This window comes from Pristiophorus japonicus, chromosome 13 (genome assembly GCF_044704955.1).
Source record: "Pristiophorus japonicus isolate sPriJap1 chromosome 13, sPriJap1.hap1, whole genome shotgun sequence".
NCBI classification, from domain to species: Eukaryota; Metazoa; Chordata; class Chondrichthyes; family Pristiophoridae; genus Pristiophorus; species Pristiophorus japonicus.
The window spans coordinates 168,066,696-168,093,797 of NC_091989.1; the positions used below are offsets into that span (position 1 = coordinate 168,066,696).

General features: G+C 44.8%; 1 protein-coding gene across 2 annotated transcripts in view; it reads left to right on the forward strand.

The window, feature by feature from the left end:
* The first annotated feature begins 10,454 nt into the window (after positions 1–10,454).
* Positions 10,455–27,102, forward strand: part of klhl36 (kelch-like family member 36) — a 40,585-nt gene continuing 23,937 nt past the window's right edge. The window contains exons 1-3 of one of the 2 annotated variants that reach the window (XM_070898248.1): positions 10,455–10,551; positions 15,134–15,252; positions 19,526–19,605. In XM_070898248.1, coding sequence (XP_070754349.1) covers positions 19,546–19,605 — 60 coding nt within the window. In that variant the 5' untranslated portion in view covers positions 10,455–10,551; positions 15,134–15,252; positions 19,526–19,545. The remainder of the gene's footprint in view (positions 10,552–15,133; positions 15,253–19,525; positions 19,606–27,102) is intronic. The other variant, XM_070898249.1, reaches the window with a different exon arrangement.

Sequence of the window (27,102 nt, forward strand, 5' to 3'; positions counted from 1 at the left end):
CGTTAAGGTCAGGATGGACTAGAGAGAGCCTGGTTTTGAGGCCTCTCTTCATCAATAGTTCCGCAAGCGGGACCCCGGTGAACATGTGTGGCCTTGTCCTGTAACTGAGCAGTATGCATGACAGGCGTGTCTGCAAGGAACCGTGAGTTACACGTTTCAGGCTCTGTTTAATGGTTTGAACTGCCCGCTTCGCTTGACTATTGGACGCGGGTTTGAACAGGGCTGACCTCACATGCTTTATGCCGTTGCGTTTCACGAACTCTTGAAACTCCAGGCTCATGAAACACGGTCCGTTGTCGCTGACAACGATGTCTGGCAGACCATGTGTGGCAAACATGGCTCTCAGGTTCTCAATGGTGGCAGTGGAAGTGCTGGATGAAATGATCACACATTCTATCCATTTGGAGTATGCATCCACCACCACAAAAAACATTTTACCGAGGAAGGGGCCCGCTAAGTCGATGTGGATTCTTGACCAGAGTTTGGATGGCCATGACCACAGACTGAGTGGAGCTTCCTTTGAGGCATTGCTTAACTGCATGCAGGTGCTGCACTGATGCACAGATGATTCTAAGTCCGAGTCAATACCCAGCCACCAAAAATGGGACCTAGCGATGGCCTTCATCATGACAATGCCGGGATGCATACTAGAAACATAGAAACATAGAAAATAGGTGCAGGAGTAGGCTATTCGGCCCTTCGAGCCTGCACCACCATTCAATAAGATCATGGCTGATCATTCCCTCAGTACCCCTTTCCTGCTTTCTCTCCATACCCCTTGATCCCTTTAGCCCTAAGGGCCATATCTAACTCCCTCTTGAATGTATCCAATGAACTGGCATCAACAACTCTCTGCGGTAGGGAATTGCACAGGTTAACAACTCTCTGAGTGAAGAAGTTTCTCTTCATCTCAGTCCTAAATGGCCTACCCCTTATCCTAAGACAGTGTCCCCTGGTTTTGGACTTCCCCATCATCGGGAACATTCTTCCCGCATCTAACCTGTCCAGTCCCGTCAGAATCTTATAAGGTTCCAAGAGATCCCCTCTCATCCTTCTAAACTCCAGTGTATAAAGGCCCAGTTGATCCAGTCTCTCCTCATATGTCAGTCCCGCCATCCCGGGAATCAGTTTGGTGAACCTTCGCTGCACTCCCTCAATAGCAAGAACGTCCTTCCTCAGATTAGGGGACCAAAACTGAACACAATATTCCAGGTGAGGCCTCACCAAGGCCCTGTACAACTGCAGTAAGACCTCCCTGCTCCTATACTCAAATCCCCTAGCTATGAAGGCCAACATACCATTTACCTTCACCGCCTGCTGTACCTGCATGACAACTTTCAATGACTCATGTACCATGACACCCAGGTCTCGTTGCACCTCCTCTTTTCCTAATCTGCCGCCATTCAGATAATATTCTGCCTTCGTGTTTTTGCCCCCAAAAGTTGATAACCTCACATTTATCCACATTATACTGCATCTGCCATGCATTTGCCCACTCACCTAACCTGTCCAAGTCACCCTGCAGCCTTTTAGCGTCCTCCTCACAGCTCACACCGCCACCCAGTTTAGTGTCATCTGCAAATTTGGAGATATTACACTCAATTCCTTCATCTAAATCATTAATGTATATTGTAAAGAGCTGGGGTCCCAGCACTGAGCCCTGCGGTACTCCACTAGTCACTGCCTGCCATTCTGAAAAGGACCCGTTTATCCTGTCTCTCTGCTTCCTGTCTGCCAACCAGTTCTCTATCCACGTCAGTACATTACCCGCAATACCATGTGCTTTGATTTTGCACACCAATCTCTTGTGTGGGACCTTGTCAAAAGCCTTTTGAAAGTCCAAATACACCACATCCACTAGTTCTCCTTGTCCACTCTACTAGTTACATCCTCAAACTATGTAACTCCCGTACAAATCTCGCTCTGCCTTTCTTGGACATTACAACACAATTACCCCACAGTAAACAGTCGGACTGGATGGAAAGCTCATCTTTGCGATGGCTGTACGGTTTGGTTTCATCACCCATTTCCTTGGGGATGGTCGACCAGTCCCTGTTAAGAACACAACATTTTACAACCGATAGGGTCAGATCCTGGTTGGTCCAAGTCCTAACTTGTTGAGCAGTGACAGACGACCTTTCATTCTCAAAGGCATCCGTGACCATGAAGAGCTCTGTGGGCATTGGCGTTTCCACCTCCGATGTGGGCAACGGTAACCGGTCAATGCATCAGTGCAGTTGTCAGTGCCTGGTCTATGGCGAATGACATAATCATAGGCAGATAATGTCAGCGCCCACCTCTGGATGCGGGCCGATGCGTTGGTATTGATACCTTTATGTTCCGAAGACAACGATACAAGCGGCTTGTGATCGGTTTCCAACTTGAAGCGAAGCCCAACCAGGTACTGGTGCATTTTTTTTTACCCCATAAACACATGCTAAAGCCTTTTACTCTACCATGCCGTAGGCTCTTTCTGCCTTGGACAGGCTTCGAGATGTGTATGCAACTTGTGTATCTATAAATCATGCACACCCATGTTCTGCCACCAGGGCGTGCATCCCCTGAAGTCCTAAGGGATCCCAGCATCCCTTGGGACTTCAGGGGATGCACTCCCTGGTGGCAGAACATGGGAGTGCATGCTTTATAGATACACAACATCACTTCCCCCCCCCCAAAGTCAAAGTGAAAACTATTTACAAGCTGAGGCGGTCAGGAGCCTTTCTTTCCCTGGTGGACTGCCTCGGTACAAATATCTGCTCTGGTGTGTTGGCTGTGCCCTCGCTGGGCTGGTGTGTTGTTGGCCCTGCAGGGCTGCTGGGTGAGCCTGGCCTTGCTGGGTTGTTGGACGTGATGGGTTTGATTTCCTGGTCCGGGGTGGTGTCGTTGATCCTTTGGGTGTGTGTTGTGGGCTCGAAAAAGGTGGTGTCTGCTGTGGGTTGTTCAGAACAGTCTGTGAACCGCAGCCTCATTTGGTCCAGATGCTTTCTGCAAATTTGTCCATTGTCTAGTTTGACTACAAATACCCTACTCCCTTCTTTAGCTATCACCGTGCCCGCGATCCACTTAGGACCATGTCCATAGTTCAGCACATACACAGGGTCATTCAGATCAATTTCCCATGACACAATGGCACGACCATCGTTCACATTTTGTTGCTGCCGCCTGCTCTCTACCTGATCATGCAGGTTGGGGTGAACCAGCGAGAGTCTGGTTTTAAGTGTCCTTTTCATGAGTAGCTCAGCCGGGGGCACCCCTGTGAGTGAGTGGGGTCTCGTGCGGTAGCTGAGCAGTACTCGGGACAGGCGGGTTTGGAGTGAGCCTTCTGTGACTCGTTTAAGGCTCTGTTTGATTGTTTGTACTGCCCGCTCTGCCTGCCCATTGGAAGCTGGTTTAAACGGGGCCGAGGTAACATGTTTGATCCCATTGCGGGTCATGAATTCTTTAAATTCGGCACTGGTGAAACATGGCCCGTTGTCACTGACCAGTATGTCAGGCAGGCCATGGGTGGCAAACATGGTCCTCAGGCTTTCAATGGTGGTGGTGATGGTGCTTCCCGACATTATTTCACATTCAATCCATTTTGAAAAAGCATCCACCACCACCAGGAACATTTTACCGAGAAACGGGCCCGCATAGTCGACATGGATCCTCGACCATGGACGGTCAGGACCACAAACTTAGTGGTGCCTCTCTGGGTGCGTTGCTCAACTAAGCACATGCGCTGCATTGCCGTACACAGGACTCTAAATCAGGATCAATACCGGGCCACCACACGTGGGATCTGGCTATCGCTTTCATCATTACTATACCCGGGTGTGTGCTGTGGAGATCCGAGATGAACGTCTCCCTGCCCTTTTTGGGTAGCACTATGCGGTTACCCCACAACAGGCAGTCTGCCTGAATGGACAGCTCGTCCTTTTGCCGCTAGAATGGCTTGATTAGCTCTTGCATTTCAACGGGGATGCTAGCCCAGCTCCCATGCAGTACACAGTTTTTTACTAGAGACAGCAGAGGATCTTGGCTGGTCCAAGTTCTAATCTGGCGGGCCGTGACAGGTGATTTATAATTTTCAAACGCTTCCATGACCATCAACAAGTCTGCGGGCTGCTCCACCATCAACAAGTTTGCAGGCTGCGCCATTTCTACCCCCGTGGTGGGCAATGGTAGCCGACTGAGAGCATCCGCACAGTTCTCGGTGCCTGGCCTGTGGCGGATGGTATAGTTATATACCGATAGCGCGAGTGCCCACCTTTATATTCGGGCTGAGGCATTAGTATTTATCCCCTTGTTTTCAGCGAACAGGGATATGAGGGGCTTGTGATCGGTTTCCAGCTCAAATTTGAGGCCAAACAGGTACTGATGTATTTTCCTTACCCCGAACACACACGCTAATGCCTCTTTCTCAATCATGCTGTAGGCCACTTCGGCCTTAGACAAGCTCCTGGAGGCATAGGCGACAGGTTGCAACTTTCCCACAACGTTAGCTTGTTGTAATACACACCCGACTCCATACGACGACGCATCACATGCTAGCACAAGTCTTTTACACAGGTTATACAATACAAGCAGCTTGTTGGAGCATAAAATGTTTCTGGCTTTCTCAAAAGCAATTACTTGTTTTTTCCCCCATACCCAGTTCTCACCTTTACGCAATAACACATGTAGGGGCTCTAAGAGGGTGCTTAACCCCGGTAGGAAGTTACCAAAATAGTTGAGGAGTCCCAGGAACGACCGCAGCTCCGTGACGTTCTGTGGCCTGGGCGCGTTCCTGATAGCCTCTGTCTTGGCGTCTGTGAGCCAAATGCCGTTCGCCGCGATCTTTCTCCCCAAAAACTCCACTTCTGTTGCCATGAAGACGCATTTCGACCTCTTCAGCCGCAGCCCAACGCGATCCAGTTTCCTCCAGGTTTTGTAGGTGCTCGACGGCGTGAGGTCACTGTTACTTTAACTTCCCTGTGTGCAGTCTCATCTCTGTCAGGAACACAACACAACTGGTTGTAGTTTGCCTGACTCATTGACTTGCTGGAGTACGCAGCCGACCCCATAGGATGACGCATCACAGGTCAAAACTAGACGCTTGCAATGGTTATACAGTACCAGTAGCTTGTGGGAACACAACAGATTTCTAGCCTTCTCAAAGGCTGTATCTTGAAGTTTACCCCACACCCAGTCGTCTCCTCTCCTGAGCAGCTTGTACAAAGGCTCTAACACTGTGCTCAATTTGGGTAAGAAGTTACCGAAGTAGTTGAGAAGATCCAGCAATGAACGCAGCTCCGTCACATTCTGGGGCCTGGGCACATTTTTGATGGACTCTGTTTTTGTGTCTGTAGGCCTGATTCCATCTGCAGCAATCTTTCGTCCAAGGAATTCAACCTCTGGTGCCATGAAAACGCACTTTGAACGTTTCAGCCTGAGTCCCACTTTGTCCAGACTATGCAAAACCTCTTCCAGATTATGCAGGTGCTTGGCAGTGTCACGACCTGTGACTAGGATGTCGTCTTGGAATACCACGGTCCTGGGGACGGATTTCAATAGGCTCTCCATGTTTCTCTGAAATATGGTTGCCGCCGAACTAATGCCAAAAGGGCACCTGTTGTAAATAAACAGTCCTTTGCGCGTGTTGATGCACGTAAGTTTCTTTGATTATTCAACCAGTTCCTGTGTCATGTAGGCTGACGTTAGATCCAATTTGGAGAACGATTTTCCCCAGGCTAGCGTTGCAAACAGGTCATCAGCTTTCGCTAGTGGGTACTGATCTTGTTTCGAAACTCGGTTGATCTTCTAGTCTCCACAAATCCTGACCGTGCCGTCGCTCTTTAACACCGGAACAATAGGACTGGCCCATTTATTAAATTTGACCGGTAAGATGACCCCCTCGTGTTGTAGCCTGTCCAATTCGAGCTTGACCTTTTCTCTCATCATGTGCGGGACTTTGTAATGGATGGGCCTTGCGTCTGGGCCTAGGTGAATCTGCACCTTGGCTCCCTTGAAGTTACCAATTCCTGGTTCAAACAGTGAGGGAAATTTGCTCAGCACTTGAGCTCACAAATCATCATCCGCTGATGACAAAACTTTGATATCGTACCATTTCCATTTTATTTTCTCGAGCCAACTCCTGCCGAATAACGATGGGCCATTGCCCGGGTTAATCCATAATAGTAGATCATGAACCAATCCCTCGAACGACACTCTTACTGCTGCACTACTGATTGTAGGTATGCAACTTCGCATTTATCAGACTCAGCTTGGGTCTCTCTGTCTTGGTCTCCCACAGCTTTTCGAAAGTCCTCTGGCTCATTATCGATTGACTCGCACCCGTGTCTAATTCCATGGATACCGGCATGCCGTTTAATTTTACCACTATCATTATTGGTTGGCTCTTTGTTAGGAACGCACGTACGCTATATACTTTCTCCTCGGAGCTCTCAAATGCCTTGGGCTGCTTCGCCAGATCCACGCTGGATTGATCATCATCCACGTGGTGTGTCGCAGCTCGCTTGCTCTGCTGTGGATACGTCCACTGAAGATGCCCAGTCTTCGCACACCCTCTGCATACAAACTGCCTGAAGCGGCACTGATGGGCCGGTGATTGCCCTCGCAACATCAACACGTTGAGCTCGGATTTGCACCCGATGGCGGGCTTTGAGTGGCTCCGGTTCTCGCATACGCAGTCGAGTAAGCCCTCGATGACGAACTTTGAGTGGCTCCCGTTCCTGCATACGCAGTCGAGTAAGCCCTCGATGACGAACTTTGAATGGCTCCCGTTCCTGCATACGCAGTCGAGTAAGCCCTGCCATGTGCAGCTCTGCCGGCCGTCAATACAATTTTGTACACAGTACTTGCCGTGTAGTTCCTGTTTTGTCGCAATATCTGCTTCATGATTTTCTGCATGGACATGCAAGCTTGGGTGTAGGTGATGACCTTGCTGAGGTCCGCGTCTCCGCAGCCAGCAGCTTACTTAAGATCGCCTCATGGTTGACCCCAATCACGAAAAAGTCACGCAGCATGTCTTCCACGCAGGCCCAAATTTGCAAGGCCCTGCAAGATGTCTCGGGTCGACAACAAATGCTGCTACGTCCTGGGCTTCTGGACGAATGTGTGTGTAGAAGCGATATCTGGATATGAGGATTCCTTCCGTGGGTTTAAGGTGTTCCCGAACTAGAGCACACTGTTCTTTGCAATCTTTTTCAGTAGGAAGAGTGGGTGAGATCAGATTCTTGATGAGTGCATAGATCGTGGGGCCATAGACGGTGAGAAGAACTGCCCTGCGCTTCTCTGCATCCTTGTCTTTGTTTAGGTCGTTTGCCACGAAATACTGGTCAAGACGATCCGTGAAATCTCCCCAATCCTCTCCCTCATTGAATCTCTCGAGAATTCCAACAGTACTCGATCGTGCTGTGCTCGTCATACTTTTGCGTGGGTTCACATTTTCCTCGTCGCCAGTTGTGGTGTATGAAATGATACAATGAACTCCATACTGTGAGCCAGTGACTAGGTGTACCTGGTCAGTCTTTAATGGCTTCCAGAAGTGAAGATACAAAGGTGAAGTTCAGGTTATATACCGGGCCCAGCACGAGTGTACCAATGACCCTAGGACCTCCGACGGTAGAGCCCTCTGTTGGTGGGCAGACCTTATGTCCATACATTACAGGTATTGGTGAGGCCACACTTGGATTACTGTGTGCAGTTTTGATCTCTGTATTTAAGGAAGGATATACTTGTATTGGAGGCTGTTCAGTGAAGGTTCACGAGATTGAATCCTGAGATGAGGGGGTTGACTTATGAAGAAAGGTTGAGCAGGTTGGGCCTATACTCATTGGAGTTTAGAAGAATGAGAGGTGATCTTATTGAAACATATAAGAGACTGAGGGGGCCCGACAAGGTAGACGCAGGGAGAATGTTTCCCCTCATGGGGGAATCTAGAACTAGGGGGCATAGTTTCAGAATAAGGGGTCGCCCATTTAGAACTGAGATGAGGAAAAATTTCTTCTCTCAAAGGGTCGTAAATCTGTGGAATTCTCTGCCCCAGAAAGCTGTGGAGGCTGGGTCATTGAATATATTTAAGGTGGAGATAGACAGATTTTTGAGCGATAAGAGAGTGAAGGGCTGTGGGGATGTGGAGCTGAGCCCAAGATCAGATTAGCCATGAACTTATTAAATGGTGGAGCAGGCTCGAGGGGCCAAATGGCCTACTCCTGCTCCTATTTCTTATGTTCTTATGTCATGTCTCAAATTGATCACATACCTTATCCCAAAATGTTATTTTTTGAAAGAAATCTATCTAATTCCCAAGTCAAGTACAGCATGACTTGATGCAGAGTAAAACAATATTCCTGAACAGGAACTTCAGAAAAAAAGAACTGAAGTTTATAAAGTGCCTTATTGCATCTCCCAGGATGTCCCAAAGTATTTGTATACAATGAATTGATTTTGAGTACAATAACTGTTGCTGTATAAGTAAATGCCACAGCTATTTCCCACAAATAGCAATCTGAAGAATAATCTATTTTTTGGTTGTGGTGCTTAAGGGAGGACAGCAGGAGAATTTCCTGTTCTTCAAAAAGTGCCACATGAACAGGCAGATGTGCTTTCGCTTACCAGGATGGCACTTCGAATAAATCTCCAACAATGCAGCATTCTCTCAGTACTCTGGTGAACAGCCAGCCTAGATTATGTGTCCTGGAGTGACCTACAACCTTCAACTCAAATTAATTCAAATTAAGAATGCTATCAACTGAGTCATGGTGAGGCCATTCCTGCTTTATCCTCTTAGTTTATGGTTTTATAGAACTGTCAGTTGTGGCTCAGTTGGTAGAACTCTCGCCTCTGAGTCAGAAGATTGTGGGTTTAAGTCCCACTCCAGAGCCTCAAGCCAACGACTGCCCTAAGTGGAGGAAGTGCATCTGGGAGGGCACAAAGCATCTCGAGTCTCATCACCGAGAGCATGCAGAAATCAAGCGCAAGCAGCGGAAAGAGCATGCAGCAAACCTGTCCACCCACCCCTTCCCTCAACGGCTATCTGTCCCACTTGTGACAGAGACTGTGGTTCTTGTATTGGACTGTTCAGCCACCTAAGGACTCATTTTTAAGGGGGACTGCCTATGATGATGATGATGAAATCTAGGCAGTACTAAATCTAGGGAGCGCTGCACTGTCGGAGATGCTGTCTTTAGGATGAGACATTAAACTGTCTGCTCTCTCCTGGCTAATATTTATCCCTCAATTAACATAACAAAAAGATTATTTGGTCATTATCACATTGCTGTTTGTGGGAGCTTGCTGCGTGCAAATTTACTGCTGTATTTCCTACAGTGACTACACTTCAAAATCATCATCCATCATAGGCAGATCCTCGGAATCGAGGAAGACTTGCTTCCACTCCTAAAGTGAGTCCTTTGGTGGCTAAACAGTCCAATGCAAGAGCCACAGACCCTGTCACAGGTGGGACAGACAGTCGTAGGGGGAAGGGGGGAGGTGGGACTGATTTGCCGTACACTCCTTCCACTGCCTGCACCTGACCTCTTCACACTCGCGGCGTTGAGATTCGAAGAGCTCAATGCCCTCCCGGATGCACTTTATCCACCTAGGGTGGTCTTCGGCCAGGGACTCCCAGGTGTCAGTGGTAATGTCGCACTTTACCAAGGAGGCTTTGAGGGTGTTCTTGTAACGTTTCCGCTGCCTACCTTTGGCTCGTTTGCCATGAAGGAGCTCTGCATAGAGCAATTGCTTAGGGAGCCTCGTGTCTGGCATGCGAACTATGTGGCCTGCCCAGTGAAGCTGATCGAGTGTGGTCAGTGCTACAATGCTGGGGATGTTAGCCTGGGCTAACTGATGTTGGTGCGCCTGTCCTCCCAGGGGATTTGCAGGATCTTGCGGCGACATCGTTGGTGATATATCTCCAGCGACTTGAGGTGTGTTCTGTACATTGTCCATGTCTCTGATCTATACAGGAGGGCGGGTATTACTACAGCCCTGTAGACCATAAGCTTGGTGGTAAATTTGAGGGCCTGGTCTTCGAATACTCTTTTCCTCACCCGGCCGAAGGCTGCACTGGCGCACTGGAGACGGTGTTGAATCTCCGCATCAATGTCTGCCGTTGGCTGTAAAGTGCATTTAGACATACAATGGTCGTGAAAGACGCTATATAAATACAAGTCTTTTTTAATTTACCCTCCCTCGTTTGATTATTTTGATCCAAATTCTTTAAAATATATATACAGTTAAGATCTGATTCATTTATACATAACAAATTCTTTTTTTTCATTGGACGTTAAATTATTTTAAATAGACGTGGTTACAGCTTTAAGTGTTGCGATGGCAACGGCAGGCGGCGCTCCACTGGCTGACTGGTGATTGGCGAATCGCGCCCGCGGCTGAACCAGAAGACGTAATTTGATTGGGTTACTGTGCACGCCGATCAAATGACGTCAGCGTTCTTCCGCCATGACCTAACGCCGAGCAGCGATTAAGGAAATGCCGGTCGCAAACACTGTGTTGGCGGCTGTTAGTGTGAGCGGACGTCTGGAGCTAGCAACCAGCCACTGGACCTCGGTAATTGCTGGCTTTATTTGCAGTGTGTGTGTGTGTGTGTGATGGGCGCGGGCTGGAGCCCGGGGGGAAGCGATGCGGGCGGGGACTGAGGACCCGGGCTCCCTGCAGCAGGGGGCGCAAGGCGCATGCGCAGCCCACTCTGCCAACCAGACCCATCCTCCTTCCCCAGCTCTGCCCTCTCTCTGGGAAATAGGGGAGGCTCAGGCACCTAACCCCCACCCCAACAAAAACCCCCTCCCCAACAAAAACCCCCTCTCCTCCTTCCCCCCCCCCCCCCGCCCTCTCCTCCTTTACCACCGCCCTCTCCTCCTTTACCACCGCCCTCTCCTCCTTTACCACCGCCCTCTCCTCCTTTACCACCGCCCTCTCCTCCTTTACCACCGCCCTCTCCTCCTTTACCACCGCCCTCTCCTCCTTTACCACCGCCCTCTCCTCCTTTACCCCCCCCCTCTCCTCCTTTACCCCCCCCCTCCTCCTTTACCCCCCCCCTCTCCTCCTTTACCCCCCCCCTCTCCTCCTTTACCCCCCCCCTCCTCCTTTACCCCCCCCTCTCCTCCTTTACCCCCCCTCTCCTCCTTTACCCCCCCCTCTCCTCCTTTACCCCCCCCTCTCCTCCTTTACCCCCCCCTCTCCTCCTTTACCCCCCTCTCCTCCTTTACCCCCCCCTCTCCTCCTTTACCCCCCCCCTCTCCTCCTTTACCCCCCCCCTCTCCTCCTTTACCCCCCCTCTCCTCCTTTACCCCCCTCCTCTCCTTTTACCCCCCCCTCTCCTCCTTTACCCCCCCCTCTCCTCCTTTACCACCGCCCTCTCCTCCTTTGCCCCCACACCACTGTTCCTGGCAAATAGGGGAAGCTCAGGCACCCAATCCTCTTTCCTGCCCTTTTCCCAGTTCTTTCTTGTTCCTGGAAAAATAGCAAAAACTCAGGCACCCAATGCTTTCTCCCCATCCAGTTGACCAATCTGGCATTTTATATATAAATCTCATTGTGGTCAGATATTAGCCTTTATGCATTTTTGAAATTCTGCAACATTTGCTGCATTGAAAATATTTTTGTGATTTCATTAACTGTTAGAGATTTTCTTTAAAAATCCCTAATACTTCTCCCCCCCCCACTCCCCCCAGAAAAATAAACAAGTAATGGCCCTGTAAATTTACCAGATTTGCAGTAGGTTCAGACAAATAGTGCATTTTTGTTGCAAATTTTGCTTGTGGGGCAATGTAGCCTGAAATCAGGCTTTGAAAAGTGCCCATTGGGTTGATTAAACCTACTGATTTAAATTTTTAGAGAAGATGCTTCTGCACACAGTCTCAAACATTTAACACCGAAGTGGAACTCTATGAATTATTTTGAAAAGTGGTTATGTAGCCATTATGTGCACAGCAAAATCCCACCGCTAGCAATGAGATTTGTTATTATTGATGTTGGTTGAGGAAGGATAGTTGGCCAGACCTCTAGAAAGATTCTGTACTCCTCTTAAAATACTTCCAGCAGATTTGTAACATCTGTATGAATGGGCAAATGGGGCTGCAATGTATCTGAAAGCAGATATCTGACTGTCCAACATTCCTTCAGATTATGTATTCTGGTCCAGGAGTGGGTCTTCAGCCCACAATCTCTCGATGCAGCTGAGTGTTAGTTTGGCTCAATTGGTCGCACAATCTTCTTTGCCATAATGGTGCTATTATCTATACTTGTGCATGACGAGTGACTAGTTTTGAGATGGTAGAGAGCATCTGACACCTTGGAACTGTACCCCCACTAGAAGTGAATATCTTCAGTAGAGGGAAAAAATGAAAATTGATAGTTAACAAATGTCTTTTGGTGTGCAAGTTGCTTGAGGAGTTGTTGTCTCAAGTGATTTTTTGCTGTCTGGAGTAAATGAATTGGACAATTCATATGAATGGTTCCTCTGGTGTGAGCCGGAAGGTTGTCCTCCAGTGCTATCCATCTCACTTCAGGTGTGTTTTGTTCAGTATACTTTAACAAATACTAATAGGGCTTTGCATTGGATAGGATCGGTGGGCTATGCTACTATTTTGACCATATTAGTAATACCTTTCCAATCTTAGCTGCTGTGTCTCCAGGAAAAATGCATGTGTTCTGGACATAAGAACATAAGAAATAGGAGCAGGCCATACAACCCCTCTCGCCTGCTCTGCCATTTAATACGATCATGGCTGATCCGATCATGGACTCGGGTCCCCTTCCCTGCATGCTCCCCATAACCCCTTATTCCCTTATCGATTAAGAAACTGTCTCTGCCTTAAATTTATTCAATAACCCATCTTCCACAGCTCTCTGGGGCAGAGAATTCCACAGATTTACAACCCTCCTGAGAGAAGAAATTCCTCCTCATCTCCGTTTTAAATGGATGGCCCCTTATTCTGAGACTAAACCCTCTAGTTCTAGTCTTCCCCCATAAGTAGAAACATTCTCTCTGCATCCACCTTGTCAAGCCCCCTCATAATCTTAGACGTTTCGATAAGATCACCTCATTCTTCTGAATTCCAATGAGTAGAGGCCCTACCTACTCAACCTTTCCTCATAAATCAACTCCCTCATCTCTGGAATCAATCTAGTGAACATTCTCTGAAGCCTCCAAAGCAAGTATAGCCTTTCATAAATATGGAAACTAAAACTGTACGCAGCATTGTAGGTGTGGCCTCACCAATACCCTGTATAACTGTAGCAAGACTTCCCTGCTTTTATACTCGATCCCCTTTGCCATAAAGATCAAGATTTCATTGGCCTTCCCGATCACTTGCTGTACCTGCATAGGAATATTTTGTGTTTCAGGCACCAGGGCCCCCAGATCCTGTTGTACTGCAGCATTTTGCATATCTTCTCCATTTAAATAATAACTTGCTCTTCCATTTTTTTCTGCCAAAGTGCATGACCTCACACTTAACATTACACTCCATCTGCCAATTTTTTGCCCACCCACGTAGCCTGTCTATGTCCTTTTGTAGGTTTTTTTATGTCCTTCTTGCATATTGCTTTACCTCCCATCTTTGTATCGGCAGCAAACCTGGCTATGTTACACTCGGTCCATTCATCCAAGTTGTTTAATATAGATTGTAAATAGTTGGGGTCCCAGCATTGATTCCTGCGGCGCCCCACTAGTTACTAATTGCCAACCCGAGAATGAACCATTTATCCTGACTTTGTTAGTTAGCCAATTCCCTATCCATGCTCATACATTACCCCCAATCCCGTGAACTTTTATCTTGTGCAGTAACCTTTTTACGTGGCACCTTGTCAAATGGCTTCTGGAAGTCCAAATATACCACATCCACTGGTTCCCCTTTATTCACCCTGTTCGTTACATCCTCAAAGAGTTCCAGCAAATTTGTCAAACATGACTTCCCCTTCATAAATCCATGCTGACTCCACCTGACTGCATTATGCTTTTCCAAATGTCCTGCTACTGCTTTAATAATGGACTCCAACAAATTCCCAACCACAGATGTTAGGCTAACTGGTCTATAGTTTCCTGCTTTTTGTCTGCCTCCTTTTTTAAATAGGGGCATTACATTTGCAGTTTTCCAATCTGCTGGGACCTCCCCAGAATCCAAGAAATTTTGGTAAATTACAACCAATGCCTCCACTATCCCTGCCGCTACTAGGATGCAAGCCATCAGGTCCAGGGGATTTATCCACCTTTAGTCCCATTATCTTCCTGAGTTGTGTTAAGTTCCTCCCCCACTATAGCCCCTTGACTATCCACTGTTGGGATATTTTTAGTGTCCTCTACCATAAAGACTGATACAAAATATTTGTTCAGAGTTTCTGCCATTCACTGGAGTTCAGAAGAATGAGAGGGGACCTCATGGAAATGTTTAAAATTCTGACGGGTTTAGACAGGTTAGATGCAGGAAGAATGTTCCCAATGTTGGGGAAGTCCAGAACCAGGGGTCACAGTCTGAGGATAAGGGGTAAGCCATTTAGGACCGAGATGAGGAGAAACTTCTTCACCCAGAGAGTGGTGAACCTGTGGAATTCTCTACCACAGAAAGTAGTTGAGGCCAATTCACTAAATATATTCAAAAGGGAGTTAGATGAAGTCCTTACTACTCGGGGGATCAAGGGTTATGGCGAGAAAGCAGGAAGGGGGTACTGAAGTTTCATGTTCAGCCATGAACTCATTGAATGGCGGTGCAGGCTAGAAGGGCTGAATGGCCTGCTCCTGCACCTATTTTCTATGTTTCTATCTCCATGTTCCCCATTACTAGTTCCTCGGTCTCGTCCTCTTGGGGACTAACATTTACTTTAGCCACTCTTTTCCTTTTTATATATCTGTAGAAACTCTTGCTATCTGTTTTATTTTGTGCTAGTCTACTTTAGTAATCTCTCGTCCCTTTCTTAATCTTTTTTTTTAGTCATTCTTTGCTGGCTTTTTAAAAACTTCCCAATCTTCTGTCCTCCCACTAGTTTTGGCCACTTTGTATGCCCTTGTTTTTAGTGGGATACCATCCTTTATTTCGTTAGTTTGCCACCCTTTTGCACCCTTTCCTCCTCACTGGAATATATTTTTCTTGAGTTATGAAATATCTCCTTAATCTCACGTCTGTGCTTCCAGATGATCAGTGGAATAATATGATTCCATCTGCTGCCTTTGCTATTGTGGTGAAATGTGTAAAAGGACATGCAAGAGCTTGAACAAAGAATGAGAAAAGGCCAGATCCTGAGTATATTGAGGTCAGTTGTAGCACCTTAACTTCGGCACTGTCTGAGATTGTCTAACTTGTGTCACACCATGTAACACTTGCCCACCAAGCTATTGGGTTGGGGACAGGGTAGAAAGACTTGATTCCACATGATCCTTGAGACAGTTCCAGATATTTGGTTCATTTTTGGTTAAACGCCTTGGGGCATTTTACTACTTTAAAGGCGCTATATCAATGCAAGTTGTTGTCGTTTTGTTAATAACAGCTTCCCATTCGCTGGTACTTTTGGTCAGTAATTATTTTGCAAAGTATTTTGTTTTCTCTCCTTTACTGCTGAACAACCATTTATTATGTACACATCTTTCACATTTATGATCCAATTATGCATTATGTTGCACATATCCAAATAAAATCTGACTGCCATTCCTTAGCCCATTTACTTGATTTATAATTCCATTGACCGATACAAATCACATAACTTAGTGTCCTCAGCAAATTTCATAACCTTGCTGGCTGTTTCCCTCCATTATCACTTAAGAATAATGTTAAAAACAGCAGACTCCAGGATCTATTCTTCAGTTTCACACTGATCCCCAGACGAATCCTTTCCATTTCTCCTATTTTTCATTGGAGGAGTTGAAAACTGTCATCCAGTTAATTTGCCATTAATTCCATGAGTTTTTTTTAAAAAAAAGCACAGCAAAACTTTCAACTGCCTTTTTGAAACTTCAAATAAACTGCAGTGGATAATTCTGATCCACTAACTTACAATTCCCCTGTCAAAGAATTCCATCAGATTTGTGTTGTGTAACCTGTTGCTTCTAAAGCCATGATAGCTAATCCCTGTCGCTTCTATTTTCTTTAGATGCCAATTGATCAAATCCCATAATTTGGTTTTAAGTATTTCCTAAGATATTAATTGGTGCTGAATTCCCTAATTCCACATCATTTTTTTTGAAATATAGAATAATTTTTGCTGTGTTCCACTTCTCAGATGCAGTATCTTAAAAAAAAATATAGAGAGCTTTCGAAAGGTGCTTTTGTATTGTTCCTTGGTTGCCAGCACCTATTGGTAACCACATCAGGGTAAAATGAATATTTTTCAACTTGTGGCAAAGCAGACCTGTTTTCCCTCCCTCCTCTTCCAGTCTTCCAGTCTTCCAGTCTTCCAGTCTTAGTCGGACGATTAAATGCACAGTACAGCAGCATGCTTCACTAGTGATGCCAAAATATCACAGCCAGACTGCGTATGAACATCCACTTTGCAAGTTCACAGGAAGTGTAAGTGATGTTCTTAAACTGATCGCCCCAAGATCTAGCCTTTAATGGAAAAGGCTCTTAATAGCCTTTCTCTTGCCTGTTTCCACATTCATTTGCATGAGGACTCAAGTGTGTATGTCTGCTGATCCACGTGTCCAGTGAGCATATTTGGGTGATTCTGTGTTCCTAGTGGCGTGTTGTGCACATTGATCAGAGAATTTGGATGGCAATGTTGTAGTCCTATCTCTATCCTGTGCTCCCTCTGAATGTGGATTCTCTGCTGGTCGTGCAGGACGGTATAAATATTCTATAATTTCTTCTTTTCATATAGTTTACTAACTTACATTTGTCATCGATGCCAAATCCAAAATGGCTATCACACATGACTATAGAATGGTCACGTAATTTCGATGCTTATTACTACAGCTGCACTGATTGATCCACTGATTGTTTAATAAATCCTCCGTGAATCAGGCGTTTGAGCAAACGCTAACCATCCTTGTGGAAAACATGAAGGAATTACAGTAGAATGATATGGATACAATGTTGTGATCTGCGAAAAGAATGACGTATATTGTTATGCTCACCATAAACTTAACCAATGGAAGACGATAAGATTATTTCTACATGTAAAAAGATGCCTGGAATGGCACCATGCTTTATTTTGCTCATACAGGCTGTGCCATGGAATTGTAGGATGTGGATATGCAGCCATCATTTCTTGTGCTATTATTTACTTGTCTTTGCTGGGCTTACACACGTCAGCCTTGGCTTGCACCTCCTTGAGTCAAAAGGTTATTGGTTCAAGCCTCAGTCCAGAGACTAGAGCACATAATCCTGGCTGACATTCCCGTACTGTACTGAGGGAGTGCTGCTTTGTCGCCAATGCTGCCTTTCAACCGAGACCACATCTGCCCTCTGATGAACGTAAAAGATCCCATGGCACTATCCCAAGAGTGGCATGGGAGTTTTCTTGTAGTCCTGGCCGACATTTATTCCTCAGTCAACAACGCAAAAACAGATTTTCTTGTCTTTGATCACTTTGCATTCCATCCCAAATAAGAACATAAGAAATAGAAGCAGGTGTAGGCCACCTGAGCCTCGAGCCTGCTCCGCCATTTAATAAGATCGTGGCTGATCTGATCATGGACTCAGCTCCACTTCCCTGCCCTTTCCCCAAAACACTTTATTCTCATCGCTCAAAAATCTGTGTATCCACCTTTAAATATATTCAATGACCCAGCCTCCACAGCTCTCCGGGGTAGAGAATTCCAAAGATTTACAACCCTCGAGAAGAAATTCCTCCTCATTTCAGTTTTAAATGGGCGGCCTCTTTTATTCTGAGACTATGTCCCCTAGTTTTAGTTTCCCCTGAGTGGAAATATCCTCTCTGCATCCACCTTGTCTAGCCCCCTCATTATCTTGTATGTTTCAATAAGATCACCCTCATTCTTCTGAACTCTAGTGTGTATAGGCCCAACCTGTTCACCCTACCTTAATAAGTTAACCTCTTCATCTCTGGGATCAACCTAGTGAACCTTCTCTGAACAGCCTCCAATGAAACTATATCTTTCCTTTTTAAATACAGAGACCAAAACTGTAGGTGTGGCCTCACCAATACCCTGTACAGTTGTAGCAGGACTTCTCTGCTTTTATACTCTATCCCCCTTGCAATAAAGGCCAACATTCCATTTGCCTTCCTGATTACTTGCTGTACCTGCATACTCACTTTGTGTGTTTCATGCACAAGGACCCCCAAGTCTCTCTCTACTACAGCACTTTGCAATTTTTCTCCATTTTAAATTATAATTTGCATTTCTATTTTTTCTGCCAAAGTGGATAACCTCACATTTTCCCACATTATACTCCATCTGCAAAATTTTTGCCCACTCACTTAGCCTGTCTGTATCACTTTGCAGATTTTTTTGTGTCCTCACAATTTTCTTTCCCACCCATTTTTGTATCAACAGCAAACTTGGTAACATTGCACTCGGTCCCTTCATCTAAGTCATTATTATAGATTGTAAATAGTTGAGGACCCATCACCGATCCCTGTGGCACCCCACTAGTTACTGTTTGCGAACTGGAAAATGACCCATTTATCCCAACTCTTTGTTCTGTTAGTTAGCCAATCCCTTATCCACGTTAATATATTACCCCCAACCCCGTGAACTTTTTTTATCTTGTGCAGTAACCTTTTATGTTGCACTTTTATCGAACACCTTCTGGAAATCCAAATACACCACATCCACTTATGTGGTGTATCCCCCTTATCCACCCTGCTCGTTACATCCTCCAAGAACTCCAGCAAATTTGTCAAATATAATTTCCCTTTCATAAAACCATGCTGACTCTGTTTGATTGAATCATGCTTTTCCAAATGTCCCACTACTGCTTCCTTAATAATGGACTCCAACATTTTCCCAACGACAAATGTTGGGCTAACTGGTCTATAGTTTCCTGGTTTTTGTCTGCCTCCTTTTTTTAAATAGGGGTGTTACATTTGTGGTTTTCCAATCCGCTAGGACCGCCCCAGAATCCTGGGAATTTTGGTAGATTATAACCAATGCATCCACTATCTCTGCAGCCACTTCTTTTAAGACCCTAGGATGTAAGCCATCAGGTCCAGGGGACTTGTCCACCTTTAGTCCCATTATTTTACTGAGTACTACTACTTTAGTGATAGTGATTGTATTAAGTTCCTCCCTCTCTATAGCCCTTTGATTATCCACTATTGGGATGTTTGTTCTGGATAGATTAATACCTCATTCTTCCACCTAACACCAGCCACCCCTACCTGCTAACTAAATGGAAAAGTTGAGTATTTGTTACGAGAGTTCCTTACTCCATAAAGGTTAGATAGACAGTTTTGGTAAGTAATAGCTTGGCTGCTGAATTTATTAGGAGTGGCCAGCAGGTGGCTAAAAAGCAAACTATATGCTTTTGAATTCTTGAACAGTGTTCGGTTTCCAAACCGCATGTCACCATCAAGCAGAAGCTTTACCATAACAAAACATGACCATTTATTGATGTTTGTTTGTCAGGTGCCACCAGGGAAGCTGCAATGGAAGGGACAAAGCAGTCCAGAGTATCTCGCCCACACAAGATCAGCGAATCATCAAAGGTTAGTCTGATGGCTCTGCATCTGATGTCATTCCCATTTAATGTGAAAGAGGAATCCTTGACTGGCACAGCAGTGTAGCTGCTAAACATGCTTCCTCCTCTATACAGCTCTCAGCAATAGCTACGAACCAGATTATGGTTCTTTTGGCTGCTTGCTGGGACTTGTAGAACCCACCTCAGGAGGAAATGGCTGATGTGTCTTTTCTTGTGGTAGGTGCAGCTTTGTTGGACAGGTCATCGGATAGCATTCAGTTTCGAAGAGTCAAAGCAGCCTACAAGTTATTCACTTGCCCTATCCAATGAAACACTTCCCATGTTTCCTACATTATAACAGTGACTACACTTCAAATGCACTTCATTGGCTGTAAAGCGCTTTGGGACTTCCAGAAGTCGTGAAAGGCGCTCTATAAATGCAAGTCTCTTTTTCCTTTTCTTTCCTGTCCCTTTCTATCCCTGTAACTATTTATCATGCATTACAGTATCAATAAAGAATTTAAAACCTCATTTATTGAGTGAATTCTGATGATTGGCATGCAGGTACAGCAGGTGGTGAAGAAGGCAAATGATATGTTGGCCTTCATAGCTAGGGGATTTGAGTATAGGAGCAGGGAGGTCTTACTGCAGTTGTACAGGGCCTTGATGAGGCCTCACCTAGAATATTGTGTTCAGTTTTGGTCTCCTAATCTGAGGAAAGACATTCTTGCTATTGAGGGAGTGCAGTGAAGGTTCACCAGACTGATTGCCGGGATGGCTGGTCTAACATATGAGGAGAGACTGGATCGACTGGGCCTTTATTCACTGGAGTTTAGAAGGATGAGAGGGGATCTCATAGAAACATATAAAATTCTGACGGGACTGGACAGGTTAGAAGCAGGAAGAATGTTCCTGATGTTGGGGAAGTCCAGAACCAGGAGACACAGTCTAAGGATAAGGGGTAAGCCATTTAGGACTGAGATGAGGAGAAACTACTACACTGAGAGTTGTTAACCTGTGGAATTCTCTACCGCAGAGAGTTGTTGATGCCAGTTCGTTGGATATATTCAAGAGGGAGTTGGATATGGCCCTTACGGCTAAAGGGGTGTGGGGAGAAAGCAGGAAAGGGATACTGAGGTGAAAGATCAGCCATGATCTTATTGAATGGTGGTGCAGGCTCGAAGGGCCTACTCCTGCACCTATTTTCTATGTTTCTATGATCCTACTGCTAAGAGATAAAAAATTATTTTTTGTTAACATTAAAAATTAATCCTTCACAGATTGTTCTTGGTTCCTTCTTGGGTGCAGTACACACTGAGTGGGTAAGATTACACTATTGTATGTTTGACTACATTTTTCTCATTTTCTCTCCCCTTGTCTAACCAAGTTTCACTAGTGATGTACTGTACTGATGAATGCCATGGGCCCCCGTGCCAATGATAGGCTGATTGTCATACCTAACCCTAGCTGGTGTCTATACATCATTGACCCAGTAGGGACTGAAGACTCAATATTGTACGTTTTCATTTAATTAGTTGATCTCTTGTGATGTTCATAAACAAATAAAAAAAAAATTTTAAAATCTCTCGTACTATAAATATATTTGCATGTTGTCCATATTCCCCCTCTTTTATACACTTTCCCTTTATCTCTGGGTAGCAAATTTGAGTGAGCCAGAAAAGTTTGATATAGGAATGTGCAATATTTCCTCAAGGATGAACTTAATTTGGTGTTTTAATTCAAAGAGTTGAAACTGAAGAAGCCCATTATTATATTATCATTTGTAGCAGACATAATTTTGAGGAAAATACTTTCCATTATTCCTTATGGAGGTAATTGGGGTTTTTTTTTGCTCCTTTATTTCTTCTCCTCCCGAAGTCTTGCTGAGCTATGATTTCATGGGCTCTAATTGTCCATCATCATAGGCGGTCCCTCATTTCGAGGATGTCTTGTTTCCACGCCAAAAAGAGATGAGTTTACAGGTGTTTCAATGAAGGACCTAATATTCCAGGTCCCGACTACATGTTGAAGGATGGAAGATGCCATGCGTAATTTTTTTTTTTTAACGTAGTGGCCGTTGCACACGAGCCATCTCACAGGCTTGACAGAGCTAGGTCTTGGTCCTGTGACAAGGATTAACCAAGACCACCGGAGACCAACTCTGCTGCACGGACCTAGTGCGCACACATCGCACTGTGTGCTGGCCCATGCTGTTTCTGGGCCCCGAAATCACGCTTCTACTGGGCCCCGATCACACCGCTCCACGATCACTCTCCGCTCCTTCGTCCCGACCTCGTCGCTCCTGCTGTACCTGCCCACACTCCAATCACTGACCTGACATCACGCATGTGCCATGCTCAAGTGACCATTCACCATTTGTGAGCCTAGATGCTGGGTGTCAGAAGGCTATTTGACCCGTGCAGGAATGGAGAGAAATCTGAGACCAGCCTGACCTGTCCTCCAGAGGTCCAAAAGGGGCTACTGTAGGGCTGTTGAGAATGGGAAGCCTGGCTGATTGTTTTCCATCCCTCTCCCCTAACCTGACAAACCAGATCCCCAAAGTCTTTGTCGGAATGTACTGTGGCAGTGAAGGTGCAGTCTTTTACACTATTGTCTGGTTCAAATTTCCAATCCTACTGGTATCCAAAAGATTGAGAAGCGCATAATAAAGCCAGGCACATCACCCTTTCTTCTCACCCTCTCCATAGGGGTCACCTTGGACCTTTGAACTGATGGATCACACTGAGGTGGCAGCAGGTGGGACCCCCCTCCACCCCTAATTCAATGTGGGTTGAGGCATGATGGAAAAATAATAATCTGGAAAAATCACTGGTACCAGGAGAAATTCTTCCAGATCTGATCTCATTTTTAAGCTACTTGTCAATGGCTGGCCAGCAATCCAACTGTGTGAAAATTCACACAGTTTATGGTGGTGCAGTCAAAAGAATCCAACAGACATCAACGTCACTACAACAAGCATCCACAACAGTTTAAAAATCCATACCATCGACCACAGCCAGCCTCCTGGGTCATCTATAAGCTGTTAATGTTAAGCTCACTCCCTATTATTCCGTTTCATGTCATTCAAACTGTATTCTATGCCTGCAGTAAATGAAATTACAACTCTGCTTTTTGTTGCAATTAAAAATTATTCAGTGAAAAGTCTTTATTGAATCAGCTTATCACTGAGTGCAATTCATTTTGACCAAATATTACCAAAATCTAGAGGGAGTAATTGGAGCAAGATACCAAAATTCTGCTTTTGCAACATATATGAAAATTATTTTCTTTTGAACAGAATTTACGCAATAATGGAGTGATTTCTAACTTTCACATGAAGGAATTGGGTAATTATTGAAGTAAATGCTGCCAGTTAAGGAGGCTTTTTTCCGATAGCAATATTCCCTTTTTATTGGTCTTTTATCACTGGGCCTGTAATTGTTTATAAATTTCAATTATATAAAAAAAACAGACTCTAGTTTCAGTATAACATATTACACTATGATCACAATATTAAAATGTCTTTCAAATCCTGGGGTTAGAAAATTCAAGAAAGCAAATTTTTCAATTGCCTTGCATGTAGGTGTTACAATGAGAGATTGTATCTGAGCAGGGCTCCCAAGCTCACATTTGCGGAGGTGAGTTTTTTGTTTTGTCATTCTGAAGTTCATGCAAAGAAGAAAAAAATGCATACAAGGGTGTGTGTGGAATTAAGAGAGTTAGTGAAAGCTTCATGGATTTTTTTTGCAGTCCTCTTCTCGCCAGCCCCCCTGAGGTTAAAATGCCGGCGTATAGATTCATGGGCGCAGTCACTCCCTGTTACTTCACAGTAGTGTCCTTACACTCAACACCTGAAGAATCAACTGGCTATTCAACGGTGGGGACAGGTGGGGTGTATAACTATCAAGCTCAATCATGCCCACACATGAGCACTTTCCAAAGGGGCCATGTGAAAATGATCCAGAGTGGGAACGTTGGCGCTCTTTCTCTTTCCTCTCCCCAGCAATGTCATTAAGGAAGCTGCTTGTGGATTTTATGCTGACAGTTGCTGATTTAGAGTACAAAAAAAACACCAAATCCTGGCGCAAATGAGATGTCAACAACCAGTATATTGACAATGGGTGCAAGAAAAGTTAGGAAAACATGTTTTCAATTTTGAATAAAAAAGGGAAAAATGGTACAAAGTAGCAATTTATTATACTCTGTGCTGCTAGCTGGGATTTGGTGCTTCCCTGTTGGGTTCTTTTATTTGTTTGTGTGGCTGAGTTGTAAATATTAGGAAAATATTAGAAGTGGTGCTTACAATCAATGGGAATGATGCAAATTGCAAACTTATTTAAATATGAGACTACATCTTGTTAACAGTGACCTATATCAAAATGGACCACATTTGAAACCAAAATAAATGACTTATTTCTAACTTGGTTGTCTGTGACCAGCTGAATTGAGGTTAAGTGCTGTTTGCAATTTGGGTGCATTCGAGATACTTTTTCTTGTGGCCAATGTGAATGTTCACTTCCACAGGCAACCTCAAGCTCCCTATGAACTAAAGCATGACCTTGTGTGCAAAGTAAATTGGGGAGTTAGTGTGTTTGGGGTAACCAATAACCCTGCTTAATGTCAAATTTATATGCAGTAAATCCTGACCCTTCTAACTAACACTCTGACAGGCCCCATTATCTCTGGTTACATCTCTGAATTAGAGTTGCAATCTAAAATTAACAGAAGCAAAAATAAATACAGCAGCTAAATAAATCCGTGTTTCACTTGATTTATCTCCACTGTTTCAAAGTAATAACTGCCTCTCAACTCTGGCAGTTATCTGCAGTAACTTGACTCAGCACTTTTTATAGAATCATAAAAGTTTACGGCACAGGAGGAGGCTATTTGGCCCTTCATGTCTGTGCCAGTTGAAAAATCGGTATCTTGCCTAATCTCCGTGAGAAGGAAGAGAACTAATGAATTGCATTAATAATTGTAGTTATGTTCCATCTTTTGTTTTGGAGTCCAAACTGGGATAAAGGAAGCTCTGAGGCAACGTTCCCTGTAAGCTGCACTTTGTTCTGCGCAGCCTGTTTCTTTTAGTGCGTGGTTCCTTTAGATTTCCCCGCGGCCGCAGTATTTACAATGGAGAAGCCAGTGAGTAGCCTGTGCAGGACCTTTCCCATTACTGCGTGGCCGCACAGCTTATAGGGAATGTTGCTCAGGGTTATCATTTTCAACATTATGTAAAGCATTTAATCTCAATAGTTTCAAAGGCATTCAGAGTATGCCTGGCATGCTTTCCCTGTTGAGATTTATGCTTTTGTACAAAGCAGTTCTCTGACAAAGAACGATAGCTATAATTTTTTATCCTAGCTCCTCCCTGATGAGCTGATTGCAAAGGCCGTGTGTTAACGTAACTGATGGCCTGGTAATCAGTAATAATTATTTCTAACGACCGGATAAACTTAGTGTCACACTCTAAACAATCCATTTAAACTGAGGTGCTTTTTGAAATAGCATTGGCACAATGGTGTATAATGCATGCACAAGGGCTGCTTCAAGGATGCAGTAATCAAATTAGTGGTGATATTGCAGCAAGCCACAAATACCTTTTATTGAATTTAAAAATATATATTCTAGTGATATTAAGACAAATTTTGATCTCTCAAGTACCTGTGTATCCTACCCCTCTTTTTCCTTTGGTTTAATTTGCTTATTTTGCTGAATTTTAGGGGGATTTTTTCAACAAATAGCTGATTTTGTTCCCACAAAAAACATGGTAGGATTCTAGAACATATGAACATAAGAAATAGGAGCAGAAGTAGGCCATTCGGCCCTCAAGGCTGCTCTGCCATTCAATAAGATCATGGCTGATCTTCTATCACAACACTTTCCTGCACTATTCCTATATAATAATTTTTATAGCGCCTTTAACGTAGTAAAACGTCCCAAGGCGCTCCACAGCAGTGTTACAAGACAAAACAGATAAATTTGACACCGAGCCTCAAAAGAAATTACAGCAGATGGCCAAAAGCTTGGTTAAAGAGGTAGGTTTTAAGGAGTGTCTTAAAGGAGGAGAGAAAGGCAGAGAGGTTATTGAGGCAGTTCCAGAGCTTAGGGCCCAAACAGCTGAAGACACGGCCACTGATAGTTGAGCAGTTATAATGAGAGATGTTAAAGAGGGCAGAATTTGAGGAGCGCAGACATCCCTTGAGTCCCTTAATATCCAAAAATCTATCGCTCTCTGTCTTGAATATACTCAACGACTAAGCCGCCACAGCCCTCTGGGGTAAAGAATTCCAAAGATTCACTACCCTCTGAAAGAAGAAATTTCTCATCTCAGTCCTAAATGGTCGACCCCTTATTCTGATATTGTGACCCCTGGTGCTAGACTCCCCAGCCAGGGGAAACATCCTCTCTGCATCAACCCTGCCAAGCTCTCAGAATTTTGTATGTTTCTGCTATTATTTCTTTTTTAAATAGGCTTTTAAGATCTGAATTACATAAACTATTTGGCTTTCAGGTTTACATGGTTTGATATTCAGTAAACTATTGCTCTCTGCTCTCTGCTCTACTTCCTTTATTAAAAATGGCTGGATATGTTTCATTGTTCAGTGGTTCTGTTGTGAGTCACATTGATAAATGTCAGTGCTGATCTCAGGCAGCCAGTGGCAGAAGTGTTGCTGTTGGCCTCAACATAATAGACTAGGCAGGTGAAGGAACATGGGAACAGAAGTAGACCACTCAACCCCTTGAGTCTGTTCTACCGTTCAGTTAGATTATGCCTGATCTGTACATCAAGTCCATTTACCTGCCTATCCCTTGAGCCCCCTTACCTAACAAAAAATCTATCCCCCTCAGCCTTGAGTTCCACTACAGTGTCAGCCGTGCCTCAGTGGGTAGCACACACTCTTCTGAGTCAGAAGGTTGTGGGTTCAAGTACCTTTTTTTTTCAAAAATATACTTTATTCGTATAACATTTTCACAATACATTGGAAAATAGCTCCGTGCTTGCGGTCAGCAATTCCATACAATTCGTTTGGATCCTGACAGCAGTTCCATACAATGCACTGGCGTGCATTTCATTTCAAGATACAGTTTAGTACAATCCGTAAATCACATTACATGTAATACTATGCAAATGAGGGTATTACGTGGAGCAGATGAGAACAGGTTTACATTAGATTCCACAATACATTTCAATACCGATCACGAATCACGTTACATGTAGCACTATGCAGATGAATGCAGTACACGGACCAGATGGGGATACATTTACCTTTCCTTTCAAGCTACTAAACAGTGCAGAGACTTTTATTATACATGGCACAACACGGGTGTTTTTCAGTACATGGTGCTCTATGTATACAAGCAGATTAACAAGTACAACCCGAGGGGGGTCTGATTCCATCTCCTGGGTTTACCGTGGTGGAAGGGCCTTAAACTGTGCCTTTTCCCCATCGTGCCTTTGCGGTGACTGCACCAATCTTTAGTGCGTCCCTCAGCATGTATTCCTGGACCTTGGATTGCACCAGTCTGC